Genomic DNA, 18110 nt, shown 5'->3' with positions numbered 1-18110 from the left:
GCCTAAGAAGCACTCAATCAGGCCGGGCGCGGTGGCTCATGCCTGTAATCCCAGCACTTTGGGAGGCGGAGGTGGGCAGATCACCTAAGGTCAGGAGTTTGAGACCAGCCTAGCCAACATGGTGAAACCCTGTCTATACTAAAAATACAAAAATTAGCCAGATGTGGTGGGTGTCTGTAATCCCAGCTACTCGGGAGGCTGAGGCAGGAGAATTGCTTGAACCTGGGAGGCAGAGGTCGCAGTGAGCCGATATCGTGCCACGGCATTCTAGCCTGGGTGACAGAGGGAGACTCCACCTCAAAAAAGAAAAAAAAGCACTCAATCAGTCGTTGTTAGCAATTATGACAATTTTCTCCCCCTTTCTGTAAGCCAGCTGCAGCTTACCCCACTCTTTTCATAACTTTGCCTCATATTTTATTGAGAGAATAAGAAAACCACAAAGGAAAGCCAGGAAGCTCCCTTCTTCCTCCCACCACATCTACCTGTGTGCCTGCATCTGTACTAATATTGTTTCTTTCCTCTGCTCATTAAAAATGTCCTTGCAGGCCAGGTGCAGTGGCTCACACCTGTAATCCCAGCACTTTGGGAGGTCGAGGTAGGCAGATCACTTGAGGTCAGGAGTTCGAGACCAGCCTGGCCAACATGGGGAAACCCCATCTCTACTAAAAATACAAAAATTAGCCGGGTGTGGTGGCATGTGTCTGTATTCCCAGTTACTTGGGAGGCTGAGGCGGGAGAATTGCTTGAACCCGGGAGGCGGAGGTTTCAGTGAGCCAAGATTGCACCACTGCACTCCAGCCTGGGTGACACAGCGAGACTCCGTCTCAGAAAAAAAAAAAAAAAAAAGTCCTTGCTGACTCAACCTGTGCTCAGGATCCCACCCTGTTTACCTTGAAGGATTTCTTCAACTTCACCTTCTTTCCAGTATTGTTGATATCCCCCTCTGACAGCATGCAGACACCTTTTAAAACAAGAGGGAAAAACCGAACCCTTCCTCAACCCTGTACCCCTGGACAGCCTTTGAAAGATGGGATGGGGCCGGGCACGGTGGCTCATGTCTATAATCCCAGCACTTTGGGAGGCCTAGGAGGGCGGATCACGAGGTCAGGAGATCGAGACCATCCTGGCTAACACGGTGAAACCCCATCTCTACTAAAAATACAAAAAATTAGCCGGGTGTGGTGGTGGGCACCTGTAGTCCCAGCTGCTCGGGAGGCTGAGGCAGGAGAATGGTGTGAACCTGGGAGGCAGAGCTTGCAGTAAGCTGAGATCGCGCCACTGCACTCCAGCCTGGGTGACAGGACAGAGCGAGACTGTCACAAAAAAAAAAAAAAAAAAAAAAAGAAAGATGGGATGGGAGAGCAGAAGAGGGTCTCCACGTTTCCCTCATGGGGCTGGCTACTAAAAGGAATATTATCTGATAAATGACGTCAAGTCCCAAACATAGCACCTACCTTATAGCAAGCACATAAATATTAGCCATTCTTCTCATCGCTGTTGCTATTATTATTGTAAGTGTTCATTTCAGTGCTTGCTGCCACAGAGTGGAATCTCTTACAGAGATATTTTAGGCACCAATTAGGGTTCCAAATTTAAGAGACAATTCACAGAACTCACTTGAAGTAAGGAAAGGATTGCGAATATTGCCTGTTCCCACTTGATCAGCCAGACGCTGTCTTCCTCTGCCTGCCAGCTGGCAAGTTTTAATTTGCTTGCTCTTTTAGTTTTTTTTTTTTCATTAATATGTCTGCATATAAAAGTGAGGCAGGAGACTGGCAGGACTTGTTTTCTGGTCACAACCCTGCTGAGCAAAACAGGATCTGGCCGACAGGATAAAGTGAAGAAACCACTGAAACCAGCAGATGGAGACAAAAGCCATCCCTAGCTGTCCTCGTTACTCATTAGCATAAGACATTCCCACCAGTGCCACGACAATTTACAAATGCTATGGCAATGACCCAAAAGTTAGTACCTGTTTCCTAGAAAGTTCTAAATAACGCGCCCCTCAATTTGCATTAACCCACCCCTGAATTTGTGTGTAATTGAAAGTAGGTATAAGTAGGTATAAATAGAATTGCCAAAAGTCCATAGGTTGCTGGTTCTGGGTGCACTGCTTGTGAGTTAGCCTTGCTCCTTGTGATGGTTAATAATAAGTGTCAGCTTGATTGGATTGAAGGATGCAAAGTATTGTTTCTGGGTGTTTCTAGTGTTGCAGAAGAGATTAACATTTGAGTCAGTGGACTGGGAGAGGAAGACCCACCCTCAGGAAGACCCACCCACATTGTGAGTCTTGGCACCATCCAATTGGCTGCCAGTGAGGCTAGAAAAGAGCAGGCAGAAGAAGATGGAAGAAGCTGACTTGCTGAGTCTTCTGGCCTTCATCTTTCTCCCATGCTGGATGCTTCCTGCCCTCGAACATCAGACTCCAAGTTCTTCAGCTTTTGGACTCTTGGACTTACACCAGTGGTTTGCCGGGGACATTTAGGCCTTCAGCCGCAGACTGAAAGCTGCACTCTCAGCTTCCCTAATTTTGAGGTTTGGGGACTTGGACTGAGCCACTAGTGGCTTCCTTGCTCCTCAACTTGCAGATGGTCTATTGTGGGACTTCACTTTGTGATCGTGTGAGGCAATTGTCCTTAATAAAGTCCCTTTCATATATACATCTACGCTATTAGTTCTGTCCCTCTAGAGAACTCTGACTAATACACTCCTTGAGGAGCAGAACCGTTCAATAAACGATTGCTGTGTGACACCACTGGCTGGCCCTTGAATTCTTTCCTAGGCAAAGCCAAGAACTCACCTGGGCTAAGTCCCAATTTTGGGGCCCCTCTGTCCTGCACAAAAGGGCCACATGTTTTAAACATTTCAAAAACACATTATTCTTCAATTGTTTTAGAATGTGTGGTGTGGTCAAAGACAGGCAGTTATCAGAAAATATTTTCTCATTTTATATCTCTTTTATTTCCCTGGTTCATAATCTAAAAGTGAATATTTAAAAAAAGATACGTAGCCCTGTAACTCCCACCCCTTACCAAAAATAGCCCAGCCTCACATAAGTTTAGTGTCAGCAGATGACTATGCTCCTGCTATCTCCTGCTGCATGACCAAGGGTCCTCTTGCTCACTCTTGGCTGCTGCCGGATAATGTCAGTCTCTGCCTTCAGCTCCATGTGCTTTTGTGGGGACCACTGACATTTCAAACACCCGTCTCATTCAAGATTTCCTTGAGGCACACACAGATTGCATTGTGATGCCAACCACATCCTTTATGTTGTAACACTGGTGTTTCTCAAAGGCAGCAAATAGCAAGGATAAAACGTGGTCTTTATCAGCCTGCACCCTCTTTCCCTCTTCTTTCTTTTTCTTCTCATATGCAATATTACACTGATGATTAGCAACAGGTTTATAGCCAGCTGTGACAACCTTGTCCGTTTTCTGCAGGGTTTTGGCAGGTTTGGCAGGTTCCTGTGTTTGCATTCTCTTCAGTCTCATGTAGTTTTAATTTGCAGCTGCTTGGCATTCCTCTCACTGTACCACTGTTCCTTCCAGTGAGAGCTTACTCGGTGCACGCTTAGTCAACACTGTGAGCATCTGCCCTCTGAGCCCTTGCACAAGAAACTGAGACACCCTGGGTGTGCTGATGGGTGGGTTGTCCACCAATATTGTGAATGTTTTTAAGTTCCTCATTCAAAGTAAATGACAGCTCAGACTTTCTCTGATTCTTGGCAGTCTGCGGCTTCCCTACTTCACTACTTCCAGAAGCTTCAGACCACTCTTATGACAGGTATTTGGGAACCTCCACTAGCCGCAACAGCTGCTCTGTTGGATTGCTTCCAAGTCGAGTTGCATGCTCTGGGTCTTGGGTCTGCTGCCTCCAGGCACCATGTACACCTGAGCTGAAGGTGCAAAGGGTAGGTGAGTTAGGGTTGAGGCAGAAGCAAGACACCAAAACCCGCGTGTTTCAGCTGCCATGAAAGTGTAAACCACATGCTGACTTCGGAAATGTTAAAAACTAGAGTCTTAGAATCTAGAGGATACTGTACAACAATCGTCAGTTAATTCATAAGGAAAAATTGGAAGCATCTTTAAAAATCGGGAGGTTAATAAAGAAGTATGGTACCTCTTTAAAAGAAGTACTGCACCAATTAAAAAGAATACAGTAGCTCGTATCTAATAACATGAAAAATTTTCTAAGACAGACATCTCTCTCAGGCTTTTACTCAGTTGTGCCTTTTGCAGAGAGGCCGCCCTGGACTACCCTGTTCCTCCCTGTCCTTCCCCGGCGTTTTCTCTTGAGTACCAGTCAACATGAATATACTAGATACTCCACTGGGTGACTCACGCCTGTAACCCCAGGCTTTGGAAGGCCAAGGAGGGAGATTACTGGAGCCCAGGAGTTCAAGACTGCAGTAAGCCACGATTGTGCCACTGCACTCCAGACTGGGTGACAGAGCTAGACCTGTCTAAAATATAATAAAATAATTTTAAATCTAGATACATATTTACACACACACACTAGATACTATTCATATTTATTTATTCATTTATTATTCTGTCTTTCCCACTAGTAAGCAGCATGAGGGTAGTTTGTGGCAGTTATTCACAAGGTGTTTAATAATTTTGTTTTTTGAATGCGCAAAAGGTCTTATTTGATGGATTTGTTTGCTGTGAAGAAATCTAGCAGAGGAGGTGCTCCTGGAGAAGGAGGATTGGGCCGGGGGCCTCCTGGGCCCTGCCAGGTCCTCCTGGTACTTCGTCTGACCTGGTACCCCACTCCTCTGGTGCTCCGTGCCCTAATGACAGGGTGAGAATGGCCTCCACACAAAGTGAGAGGTGCAGAGGTCCTGGGGACAGGGATTCATCCTCCCACCCGGCCTGGGCCGCCACCAGACCGGGCATAAGGGGAGGTGGACAGTCGCCGAGCCCTGGGTGCCTTGGCTTGACCCCAACTGTGGGCAGGGACCCAGGAGAAGGTGAGAAATTTCTTTCTTTTTTATTCTTTTTTTTTTTTTTTAAGAGACATGATCTCGCTTTTTTGCCCAGGCTGGCCTTGAACTCCTGGGCTCAAGTGATCCTCCTGCCTCGACCTCTGGAATGGCTTCAGTCAAGGGCTACAGTCAAGGGCCACCATGCTCAGCAGAAATTGTATGCTAAAATAACCTCTCAGGTGCCGTCTCGTGCCTCAGGCAAAGTGAGCAAACCCTGTGCAGGGTGAGCATAATCTGACGAAATGAAGCTGGGGAGGGGAGACTCTCCCATCAGGCTGGGGCTCCCCAGAGCAGGCCGGAAGCTGTGTGGGATGAGGTCTCCCAGTGAGAGAGGTCACCGCCAAGCAAAGGCCCTCCTTGCAAGTCAGAACAGACCTTGTGCTGCCACCTTGAGGGACTGTCTTGATTGGGTTACATTAGAGCCATCCTGAGAATTCAGACACCTTGGTTTGATTATGGGGGTTTCCCAAACCTCTTAAAGCAGGGGTCCCCAACCCCCGGGCAGCAGACCGGTACTGAACCATGGCCTGTTAGGAAACGGCCCCACAGCAGGAGGTGAGCTGTGGACGAGCATTACCGCCGGAGCTCCACCTCCTGTCAGATTACCCGTGGTATTAGATTCTCATAGGAGTAGAAAGCCTATTGTGAACTGCACGTGGGAGGGATCTAGTTGCTTCTTCCTTATGAGAATCTAAAGCCTGATGATCTGAGGTGGAACAGTTTCATCCCAAAACTATCCCTCCTGCCATCCGTGGAAAAATTGTCTTCCACGAAACTGATCCCTGGTGCCAAAAAGGTTGGGGACCACTGTCTTAAAGCATGCCCATAAGGGTGGGTAGCTCACTGGACATCTACTGAACAATTTTTCCTTAATTGTCCAGTTTAGAGTGGGTTATGGTGAAAAACAGCTTGCTTCAGCTCCCCTAGAAAAACTTCAAGATGCAGGTTAGGCCCTCTGAAGAGTTACTAGACATGTTAATCCTAGCACCTGGCCAACCACTTCCACCATGCACTGAAATTGCTGTCACCATCCTGTGGCTAAATGCAAAAAAAAAAAAAAAAAAAAAAAAAAAAGTCCTTATTTTACTTCTCTGATTGCTCCTTCTATCATCGTTTTCTTTCTTTCTTTTTATACAGACGGGGACTTGCTCTGTCACCTGGGCTGGAGTGCAGTGCCATAATCATAGCTCAGTGCAGCCTCGAACTCCTGGGCTCAAACAATCCTCCCACCTCAGCTTCCCTAGTCACTGGGATTACAGGAGACTCCACCAAGCCCCAATCATTTTAAAAAATGTTTTTATTTTTAGACACGGGGATCTCACCATGTTGCCCAGGCTGGCCTTGAACTCCTGGCTTCAAGTGATCCTCCAGCCTCAGCATCCCAAGTAGCTGGGATGACAGGTATGAGCCACCATGCCCACCTTGCTCCCTTTTCCCCCCCAATTTTTATTCTATTGTGGCAAATAAAACATAAAGCTGGAGAGGCACGGTGGCTCACGCCTGCAATTCCAGAATTTTGGGAGGCCAAATCAGGCGAATCGCTTGAGCTCAGGAGTTCGAGGCCAGTTGGGAGGCCAAGTCAGGTGGATCTCTTGAGCCCAGGAGTTCGAGGCCAGCCTAGGTAGCATGGTGAAACTCTTGTCTCTACAAAAGATACAAAAATTGGCTGGATGTGGTGGCTCACACCTGTAATCCTAGCACTTTGGGAGGCTGAGGCAGGCGGATCACTTGAGGCCAGGAATTCGAGACTAACTTGGCCAACATGGCAAAACCCTCTCTACTAAAAAAACAAAACAATTAGCTGGGTGTGGTGGCTTACGCCTGTAATCCCAGCTACTCGAGAGGCTGAGGTGGAAGAATTGCTCGAGTCCTGGAGGTGGAGATTGCAGTGAGCCGATATCATGCCACTGCACACCAGCCTGGGTGATAGAGCAAGATCCTGTCTCAAAAAAAAAAAAAAAAAAAAAAAATTAGCCAGGCATGGTGGCACACACCTATAGTCCCAGCTGCCCAGGAGGCTGAGGTGGGAGATCTCTTGAGCCTGGGAAGTTGAGGCTACAGTGAGCTGTGATCACGCCACTGCACTCCAGCCTGGGCAACAGAGTGAGACCCTGTCTCAGAAAAAAAAAAAAAAAAAAGCTTACAGTCTTCATTATTTTTAACTGTCCAGTTCAGTGCTATTAAATACATTCGCAATGTGCAACCATCACTATCATTCATCTCTTCATCTGGTAAAACCGAGGCTCTCTACAGTCCCCCATTATCCCTGGTTTCAGTCTCCGAGGTTTCAGTTACTCCCATCAACTGGGGTCTTAAAATAGGTGAGTACAGTACAATAAGATTTTTTGAAGAGAGAGAGACCACAATCACACAACTTTTATTACAATATATTATTATGATTGTTCTATTTTATTACTAATTAGTTATTAATCTCTTATGATGACTAATTTATATTCTTTTTTTTCTTCAACTTTTATTTTAAGTTCAGGGATACATGTACAGCATGTGCAGGTTTGTTATATAGGTAAACGTGTGCCATGGTGGTTTCCTGCACAGATCATCTCATCACCTACATATTAAGCTTAGCCTCCATTAGCTTTTCTTCCTGATGCTCTCTCTCCCCCAAATCCCCACCAACACTGCCCAACAGGCTCCAGTGTGCATTGTTCCCTTCCCTGTGTCCATGTGTTCTCATCATTCAGCTCCCACTTGTAAATGAGAACATTCGATATTTGGTTTTTTGTTCCTTAGTTAGTTTGCTGAAGATAATGGCTCCCAACTCCATCCATGTCCCTGCAAAGGACCATGATCTCGTTCCTTTTTATGGCTGCATAGTATTTTATGGTGTATATGTAACACATTTTCTTTATCCAGTCTATCATTGATGGGCATTTTGGTTGATTCCATGTCTTCACTATTGTGAATAGTGCTGCAGTGAACATATATGTGCATGTACCTTTATAATAGAATGATTTATGTTCCTTCGAGTATATACTCAGTAATGGGATTGCTGGGTCAAATGGTATTTCTGCCTCTAGGTCTTTGAGGAATCATCACACTGTATTCCACAATGATTGAACTAATTTACACTCCCACCAACAGTGTAAAAATGTTCCTTTTTCTTTACAACCTTGCCAGCATCTGTTGTTTTTTTACTTTTTAATAAACTCCATTCTGACTGGCATGAGACGGTATCTCATTGTGGTTTTGATTTGCATTTCTCTAATGATCAGTGATGTTGAGCTTTTTTTCATATGTTTGTTGTCCACATGTACGTCTTCTTTTGAGAAGTATCTGTTTATGTCCTTTGCCAACTCTTTAATGGGGTGTTGTTCGTTTTTTTCTTGTAAATTTGTTCAAGTTCCTTGTAGACTCCAGATATTAGACCTTTGATAGATGGATAGATTGCAAAAATTTTTTCACATTCTGTAGGTTGTCTGTTCCCTCTGATGATAATTTCTTTGCTGTGCAGAAGCTCTTCTGCTTAATTAGATTCCATTTGTCAATTTTTGCTTTTGTTGCCATTGCTTTTAGTGTTTTCATCATGAAATCTTTGCTCATGCCTATGTCCTGAATGATATTGCCTAGATTTTCTTCTAGGGTTTTTATAGTTTTGGGTTTTACATTTAAGTCTTTAATCCATCTTGAGTTAATTTTTGTATGTGGTGTAAAAAAGGGGTCCAGTTTCAATTTTCTGCATATGACTAGCTAGCACTCCCAGCATCACTTATTAAATAGAGAGTACTGTGACTAATTTATAAATTAAACTTTATCAACGGTATATATATCAAAGGTATATATAGGAAAAACACAGTGTATATAAAGTTTGGTACTATCTGAGGTTTCAGACATCCACTAGGGGTCTTGGAACATATCCCCTGAGGATAAGTGGGGTTTACTATACCCTTAAACAATAACTCCTCATTCCTCCTTTATCCAGCCCCTGGCAACCACCATTCTACTTTCTGTCTCTATGACTCTGACTACTATAAGTACCTCATAGAAGTGGAATCATACAGTATTTCTCTTTTTTTTTTTTTTTTTTTTTTTTTTGAGATGGAGTTTCACTCTTGTCCCCCAGGCTGGAGTGCAATGGCACGAGCTCGGCTCACTGCAACCTCTACCTCCTGGGTTCAAGCAATTCTCCTGCCTCAGCCTCCTGAGTAGCTGGCACATTAAAATTTATGTGCATTGAATTTATGTGCTTTAGGCCACCATGCCCAGCCAATTTTTATATTTTTAGTAGAGATAGGGTTTTGCCTTGTTGGCCAGGCTGGTCTCGAACTCCTGACCTCAGGTGATCCACCTGCCTCGGCCTCCCAAAGTGCTGGGATTACAAGCATGAGCCACCATGCCCGGTCAGTACTTTTCTTTTTGTGACTGGTTTATTTCACTTAACGGGATGTCCTCAAGGTTCATCCATGTTGTAGCATGTGTCAGAATTTCCTTCCTTTTTAAGGCTGAATAATATTCCATTGTGTGTCTATACCATATTTTGCTTATCCATTCATCCCTCAGTGGACACTTGGGTTGCTTCCATGTTTTAGCTATTCTGAATAATGCTGCTATGAACATGGGTGTCCAAATATCTCTTTCGGTCCCTGCTTTTAATTCTTTTGAATATATATGCAGAAGTGAAATTGCTGGGTTAGAACATAATTCTATTTTTAATTTTTTGGGGAACTGCCACACTGTTTTCCACAGCAGCTGTACCTCTTTACATTCCCACTAAGAGCACACAAGGGTTCCAGTTTCTCTCCATCCTGGACAATACTTGTTACTTTATGTTTTTTTGATAGTAGCTATCTTAATGGGTATGCAGTGGTATCTCATTGTAGCTTTGATTTGAATTACCCTAACGATTAGTGATGTTGAGCATCTTTTCATATGCTTATTGGCTATTTGTCTACTTCTCTTCTTTGGAGAAATATCTATTCAAGTCTTTTGCCCATTTTTTAAAACTGGGTTGTTCGTTTTTTGTTGAGTTTTAGGAGTTCTCTCTCTATATATCTTCTGCATATTAATCCCTTGTCAGATATATGATTTGCAAATATCTTCTCCCATTCTGTGGGCCGCCTTTTTACTGTGTTTATATAGTCCTTTAATGCACATAATTTTTAAATTTTCATGAACTGCCACTTGTCTATTTTTTCTTTTGTTGCCTGCCAAATCCAAGTCGTGAAGCTTTTGCTCTATTTTTTCTTCTAAGAGTTTTACAGTTTTTAGGTCTTATATTTAGGTCTTTGATCCATTTTGAGTTACTTTATATGTATAGTTTTAGATATGGGTTTTACTTCATTTTTTTTTGCATTTGGATATCCAGTTTCCCCAACACCACTTATTATATTTAAAAGACTGTCCTTTCACCATTGAATACTCTTGTCACCCTTATCAGAATTATTTTACTGTATATATGAGAGCTTGTTTCTGAGCTATTTCATTTCAGCTGAAAACACTCTCTTTCCTTGGGTTCCATGACATTACATGCTCCTGGACTTCCTCTTCCTTTCTGGGCTGCTCATTTCCAGCCTTCTTTGTGGGCTCCTCTTAATCTGTCTTGGGCCATGCACACTGTTTCTTGGTTTTAGGTGCCATCCCTTCTTTTTTTTTTTTTTTTTGAGACCGAGTCTCACTCTGTTGCCCAGGCTGGAGTGCAGTGGTGCAGTGGTGTGATCTCAGCTCACTGCAACCTCTGCCTCCTGGGTTGAAGCAATTCTCCTGCCCCCACCTCCCCAGTAGTTGGGATTATAGGTGTGCGCCACCACACCCAGCTAATTTTTGTTTTGTTTTGTTTTGTTTGGTTTGGTTTTGTTTTTTGTGTCAGAGTCTTGCTCTGTCGCCAGGCTGGAGTGCAGTGGTGCGACCTCGGCTCACTGCAACCTCCGCCTTCCTGGTTCAAGCAATTCTCCTGCCTCAGCCTCCCGAGTAGCTGGGACTACAGGCACGCACGACCACACCCAGCTAATGTTTGTATTTTTTTAGTAGAGACAGGGTTTCACCATGTTGGCCAGGATGGTCTCAATCTCTTGACCTCATGATCCTCCCGCTTCGGCCTCACAAAGTGCTGGGATTACAGGTGTGAGCCACCGTGCCCAGCCTCAGGTGTTTCTTTATAGCAATGTGAGAACGGACTAATACAGCGGAACTTCTTGCTTCCTCCTTCATTATATTCCACGCGCTGGAGTTATAGTGATATTTCTAAAAGATGCTTCTAAGCATGTCTTTCTCCTTCTCAAAAGCTTTCATAAAATAAAGTCCATTCTCTCAATGTTAGTTTACAAAACCCTTCCAAAAAAAACTGCTGTTCATCTCTTGTCAGAAATTCCCTAACGCTCCACTGGAATAAACTTTGTGTTTTTGTTTTTTTTTTCCGAGATGGAGTCTCGCTCTATTGCCCAGGCTGAAGTGCAGTGGTGCGATCTCGGCTGATTGCAACCTTTGCCTCCCGGGTTCAAGTGATTCTCCTGCCTCAGTTTACAAGCGTGCACCAACACACCCAGCTAATTTTTGTATTTTTAGTAGAGATGCGTTTTCACCATGTTGGTCAGGCTGGTCTCAAACTCCTACCCTCAGGTGATCTGCCCTCCTCGGCCTCCCAAAGTGCTGGGATTACAGGCACGAGCCACCACGCCTGGCCTGAAATTTGAACTCAGCCTCCATTGCTCTCTGCTGCCACCAGGTCTCCTTCAGTGTTATTTCTTTTCCCTGGACATTGCCACCACAACCACCCCACCCCTTTAGCTTAGCTAACTCCCATTCTTCTTCTAGGTGTCACCTGAGAAGTCTCTTTCTCTCCCCTGAACCACCGACTCTGGCATGGCCACCCTCCTGCGTTCCTCCATGGCACCGTGTGCTTCCCCACTCACAGTGTTTCTAAGGACCTTGTGACAATGGACCGTGTCCGTCTTGCTCCCCACTGAAGCTCCAGCACATAGGAGGGGTACAATAAAAATGTGTAGCATGAGTGAAGGATTACAAAATCTTAAGCTGGCATCACCTTTTTGGGATACTATTTGGCTATATGAAATGAGAGCCTGTCTTTTATAGATGTCATCTCTGGACAGTCAGAAGAAACAGAGAGGACTTGAAGTTCACGCTGTGGAGTTAGACTGCCTGAGCTCAAACCCTGGCTCTGCCACTTACTGGTTGTGTGGCCTTAGTGGGTCACTTTACTTCTCTATGCCTCCTCTTCCTCCTCAGTGAAATGGGGGATAATAATAGTACCTACTTTTAAGTTGTTATGAGGATTAAGTGAGTTAGTAAAGTGGCTGACATGTAGTGTGGGCTCAGTAAATGTAATCCATTCTTATCCACTAGAATGTAAGTTCCATAATGGTAACCAGGGTTTGTGTCTTGTTTCGTTTGCTGCTGTATAAAAACAGGGCATAGAACCAAATAGGTGCTTAAACAATATTTATTAAATAGGGCCAGGCGCGGTGGCTCACGCCTGTAATCCTAACACTTTGGGAGGCTGAGGCGGGCAGATCACAAGGTCAGGAGATTGAGAGCATCCTGGATAACACGATGAAATCCCGTCTCTACTACTAACACAAAAATTAGCTGGGCGTGGTGGCGGGCGCCTGTAATCCCAGCTACTAGGGAGGCTGAGGCAGGAGAATCACTTGGACTCGGGAGGTGGAGGTTGCAGTGAACTGAGATCACACCACTGCACTCCAGCCTGGGCAACAAAGCAAGACTATGTCTCAAAAAAGAAAAACTTAAATAAACGAGTAAATAGGCAAAATTCATATAAAATCATTTTTTTAGATGGGGTCTCTCTGTTGCCCAGGTTGGAGTGCAGTGGTCTAATCACAGCTCATTGCAGCCTCAAACTCCTGGGCTCAAGTGATCCTCCCACCTCAGCCTCCCAAATAGCTCGGATTACAGGTGTGCACCACCATGCCTGGCAAAGTTTTCAATTTTTCTGTAGAGACAGGGTCTTGCTATGGTGCCCAGGCTCGTCTCAAACTCCCAGATCCTTGTCTTGGCCTCCCAAAGTACTGGGATTATAGGCATGCACCACTCTGTGCTTGTAATTTTGCTCTTTAAGACTATTGAAATAGTATGACATTACATATTGTCACACTATTTCATTATATACATGGTTAATTTTTTAAAATAATATTTACATAGGGCTTATAGTATGCTAAGTACTGCGCTAAGTGCTTTACATAAATTAACTCCTATAATTTTTATAATAATGAAATTAGATAAGTACTGTTCCCAGTTTTTGGATGAGCTAACTGAGACACAAGAGTTTGCATTTACTCAAAGTCACTTACCTAGTGAATAAAGGAGCCGGGATTCAAACCCAAATAGTCTGTTTCAGCATGCTGGTTCTTGACCTCTATCTGTATAGCCTTAATGAGCTAAGGGCAAAAATATTCGGGGAACTAGGAGACAACTTTTTTTAAATCTAGTACTTGGAAAGTTTTCCAAAGGAAAGCACAAAAGTCATGAAGCAAAACTTGGGCAAACTTAATTACATAAAAAATGAAAATGTCTGCATTACTGAATACTCTGTAAACCAAGCTAAAAGACAAATGACAGCCTGCAATTATTTTCAATTGCAACATCTAAAACAGAGAAGGAATCAATATCTAGATGATATATAAAGATTGTGACAGTAACAAAAGAAGAAAATTACATTTTAAATGAGCAAAGATAACGAATAGGAAATTCAGAGACTACTTGATCAATAAGCATGAAAAGGTGTCTAGGGAAATTAAATCAAAACAAGAAAAGCAAATTAAAATGAAATTTTTTTAACCCATCAAATTAGTGAAATTGACAAAGTTTGTTACTATTCAATGTCTATGTGATGGTTAGTTTTTTTTTGTTGTTTGTTCATTTTTTTTTTTTTTTTTTTTGAGATAGAGTCTTACTCTGTTGCCCAGGCTGGAGTGCAGTGGTGCGAACTCAGCTCACTGCAAGCTCTGCCTCCTGGGTTCATGCCATTCTCCTGCCTCAGCCTCCTGAGTAGCTGGGACTACAGGTGCCCGCCCCTACACCCGGCTAATTTTTTGTATTTTTAGTAGAGACAGGGTTTCACCGTGTTAGCCAGGATGGTCTCGATCTTCTGACCTTGTGATCTGCCTGCCTCGACCTGAGATTACAGGCGTGAGCCATCGTGCCCGGCCATGATGGTTAGTTTTATGTGTCAACTTGACTGGGTCAAGGGGTGCCCAGATAGTTGGTCCAACATTATTCATAGTGTTTCTGTGAGGGTATTTTTCGATGAGATTAACATTTAAGTTGGTACACTTGGAATAAAGCAGATTGCCTTTCATAATGTGGGTGGGCCTCATTCAATTAGTTGAAGGCCTGAACAGAACAAAAGATGCCAACTGCACCCTATCCCCATGGAGCAGAAGAGAATTCTCCAGCAGAGTGATGAGTGACCATGAACTTGAACTGGAATATCGGCTCTTCTGTTTCTCCAGACTGGTGGCTCACCCTGCAGATCTGGGACTTGCCAGCCTCCATAATCACATGAGCCAAGCAATTATATATGTATAATAAGTTCCTGATAGTAATTTCTTATTTATCAACAGAGTTATATCAAGATACATAGATACAATCTCCTATTGGTTATGTTTCTCTGCAGAACCCTGAATAATATAGTCTATTAATAATTCAGTCCTGGCTGGGCATGGTGGCTCACGCCTGTAATCCCAGCACTTTGGGAGGCCGAGGCGGGCAGATCACCTGAGGTCAGGAGTTCGAGACCAGCCTGGCCTACATGGTGAAACCCCGTCTCTACTAAAACTACAACAATTAGCCGGGCGTGGTGGCATGTGCCTGTAATCTTAGCTACCCAGGATGGTGAGGCAGGAGAATCGCTGGAACCCAGGAGGCAGAGGCTGCAGTGAGCCGAGATCACACCACTGCATTCCAGCCTAGGAGACAGAGCAAGACTCCATCTCAAAAAAAAAAAAAAAATCAGTCCTGGAAGAAGTGCCAAATGTTAAAAATAAAAATAATTCAGGAAAGCGGGCACAGCCACACATATATACAGCAGAGTAATACTTGGCTGGGCACGGTGACTCATGCCTCTAATCCCAGCACTTTGGGAGGCCAAGGCGGACGGATAGCTTGAGCCCAGGAGTTCAAGACCAGCTTGGGCAATATGGTGAAACCCTGTCTTTACAAAAAATACAAAAATTAGCTGGGTGTGGTGGTGCACACCTGTAATCCCAGCTACTCAGGAGGCTGAGGTTGGAGGATGACTTGAGCATGGGAGGTCAAGGCTGCAGTGAGCCATCATCATACCACTAGACTCCAGCCTGGGCAACAGAGCCAGACTTGTCTCAAAAACAAACACTAAAAAGCATAGTAATACTCAGTATAGGATACACTGATAAAGTAGAGGCTGTGGTCCAAGGTGAGAGGCTTAGTAATGCTATAGCCTTTCTCTTCTGCCCTAAATCATACAAATGAAAGAAAAAATATGTTTATAAACCCTTTATTTTGGTGGGAACAAAGAATGGCTTTCCTCAGACCAGAAACTAGTAGGACACCCTGAAAGCCAGAACTAGATTGGCTAACAGGATATGTCAGTCCAAAGATGAGTATACAAGAATCCCAAACATTTGAGGAGTTCTAAAATCATGAAAAAGAGAGGCACAATGGAGACAGAAGAAGCCCCAACAAAACAGAGTAAATAGAGCAATCAGAATAGGACTATAGGATGGTATGGTGGCTCACACCTGCCATCTCAGCATGAGGCAGGAGGATCACTTGAGCCCAGGAGTTTGAGACCAGCCTGGGCAACACAGTGAGACCCTATCTCTATAAAATAAAATAAAATAAAATTTAAAAAGAAGAAGACTTTAGAAACATTAGCATCCCCAGAGATGAAAGACGATATTGCATCATAGACAATAGTTAGCTAAAGAGCTTGGAAGTTAAAAACAGTCTGAAATAGGCCAGGCACCGTGGCTTAAGCCTGTAATCCCAGCATTTTGGGAGGCCAGGGCGGATGAATCACTTGAGATCAGGAGTTCGAGACCAGTTACAATGGTGAAACCTCATCTCTACTAAAAATACAAAAAATTAGCTGGGCATGGTAGCAGGCACCTGTAATCCCAGCTACTTGAGAGGCTGAGGCAGGAGAATCACTTGAACCTGGGAGGCAGAAGTTTCAGTGAGTCGAGATCGCGCCACTGCACTCCAGCATGGGTGACAGAGTGAGACTCCATCTCAAAAACAAACACACACACACACACACACACACACACACACACAAACTTAGTCTGAAATAAAATCTTCAAGAACCACATAGCAGCAGAGAGGCAGGTTAAGTCTACAACTTGGTGGTCCTCCCCTTCTAGGAGGTCACCAGGTAGATGCTGAACTTAGTATGGACACCCAGTTAGCACAGTGCACTACAGCCTAGAACTCCTGGGCTCAAGCAACCCTCCCACCTCAGCCTCCTGAGTAGCTGGAACCACAGGCATGTGCCACAGTGCCTGGCCTTTGTTTCTGAATTTATAAGATGGAGAAAGTTGTACTCAAGGATATCAAAGGTCTCTTCCAACTAAAAATGTCCTAGAATCTTAGACTCTCTTTTAGTGGACTCTGAGTCATAAGGCAATCAAGCAAAGAAAGAAAGCAGAACACTGAACCCATCAAACAACCCTCACTTCTCAATGGAGAGCTACGCAAAGGAAATTGCCCTGCCTCATTCCTGCCCAAGTTCTACTTCATCCCACTTCTTCCCCTTCCGTGGCTTGGCCTTCAGCTCCCTCCCTTCCCTCTGCCCTGTCTCTTGTCCCTATGACTTCTCTGTCTCTTCCCCCTGTGCCTGCCTCAGTCACCAGTCACTCAAACCCTCTTCCTACTTCATGTCCAGACCATCTTCTTCCTCTGGCCAGTTTCTCTTCTTCCCAACTCCCTGCCTGGACCACCTCCACCCCGGCTTATCCCCCTGCTCCTCCCACCACCTGCCTTCCTCCACTCCCTCTCTCTTCCATTTGCTGCCTCTTCCAACTTGCTCCCCTCTTCTCCCACACCCCTCCCTTTACCCCTGCCCCACTTCCTCACCCTACTTCTTCCACCTGCTGCATGAGCCTTGGGCCCAGATAGGCCTCTTCTGCTCCTGCTAGGACATCTGCCCCAACCAGCCCTCACCAGGCCTGGTGATTCCCACACTCCACTGGGCATGCCCTCTGTCCCTGCCAGTGAGAACCTGGCTTGTCCCAGAGCTCCTGGGAATGTGATACCCAGCATCCTGGTGACCCAGTGAACATGGAAGACCCTGGATGATGACCAGCAGACATACAGCGTGGAGGGGCATCTTCCTCAGATAAAGGCCTCTTTTCCAAGACTGGGTTCTCAGCCACCACCATGTCTTGGTTATCTTGCTGCCTGAGGTTAGCGTGTGCCTCCATTCCCATTCCTTACATCAAATTTAAGTGCAGATCTTATTATTTGTACATGACAGATACTATAGGGATTAAAGTGCAGGAAAAATTGCAAGTAGACTCTGAATTCTGATTATTCCTATTCGTTTCAACAGTTAGGTCATGGGCACTCTGATAACACACACAGACACAGACCATCTTGCACAAATGGTTCACTGTTGCTGTCAGTGAAACAACCAGGTTTCCATCCAAGTCCTGGGGCTTGCTTCACAGAAAGCCAATGACTAAGACAACAAGTACTGACAGGGAAGAAGGCTTTTAGGCTTTAACTGGGTGCTGCAGCCAAGAAGATGGGAGCTCAATCTCCAATCTATCTCCTTAACTGGTTAAAATTAGGGGTTTATCTAGCAGGGAAGAAATACAACAATTTGTTGGAAAACAGGAACTAGGGAGGGGTAAGGAAACAAAACCAGGGGTCTGGCATCTCATTATTTGGATGAGGCAATCTGGTGAGTTTCAGTTCTTTGATACTTTCCAAGAGGCCTCAGGGTCCTTTCTGTAGGAAGGAACTCAGATAAAAGGAATATAAGTTTCAAGCTTTCAGACCAGAAGGGTCAATTTCTATGTTTATCCAAGGTCGATTTCAATTTTTTTTTTTTTGAGGCAGAGTCTTGCTGTGTTGCCCAGGCTGGAGTGCAGTGGCACGATCTTGGCTCACTGCAACCTCCGCCTCCTGGGTTCAAGCGATTCTCCTGCCT

The 18110-nt window shown here is 44.6% G+C and overlaps 1 protein-coding gene across 2 annotated transcripts in view; it reads right to left on the bottom strand.

Moving 5' to 3' along the window:
• Positions 1–3759: 3759 nt before the first annotated feature.
• Positions 3760–18110, bottom strand: part of RIMS3 (regulating synaptic membrane exocytosis 3) — a 71559-nt gene continuing 57208 nt past the window's right edge. For both annotated transcript variants that reach the window (XM_034962367.2, XM_034962368.2), the window contains exon 9: positions 3760–3895. In XM_034962367.2, the coding sequence (XP_034818258.1) occupies positions 3775–3895 (121 nt within the window). In that variant the 3' untranslated portion in view covers positions 3760–3774. The remainder of the gene's footprint in view (positions 3896–18110) is intronic.

Source organism: Pan paniscus, chromosome 1 (genome assembly GCF_029289425.2).
Source record: "Pan paniscus chromosome 1, NHGRI_mPanPan1-v2.0_pri, whole genome shotgun sequence".
Classification (NCBI taxonomy): domain Eukaryota; kingdom Metazoa; phylum Chordata; class Mammalia; order Primates; family Hominidae; genus Pan; species Pan paniscus.
Note: the sequence above shows the minus strand (reverse complement) of the source record. Positions and strands in the feature narration are given on the sequence as shown.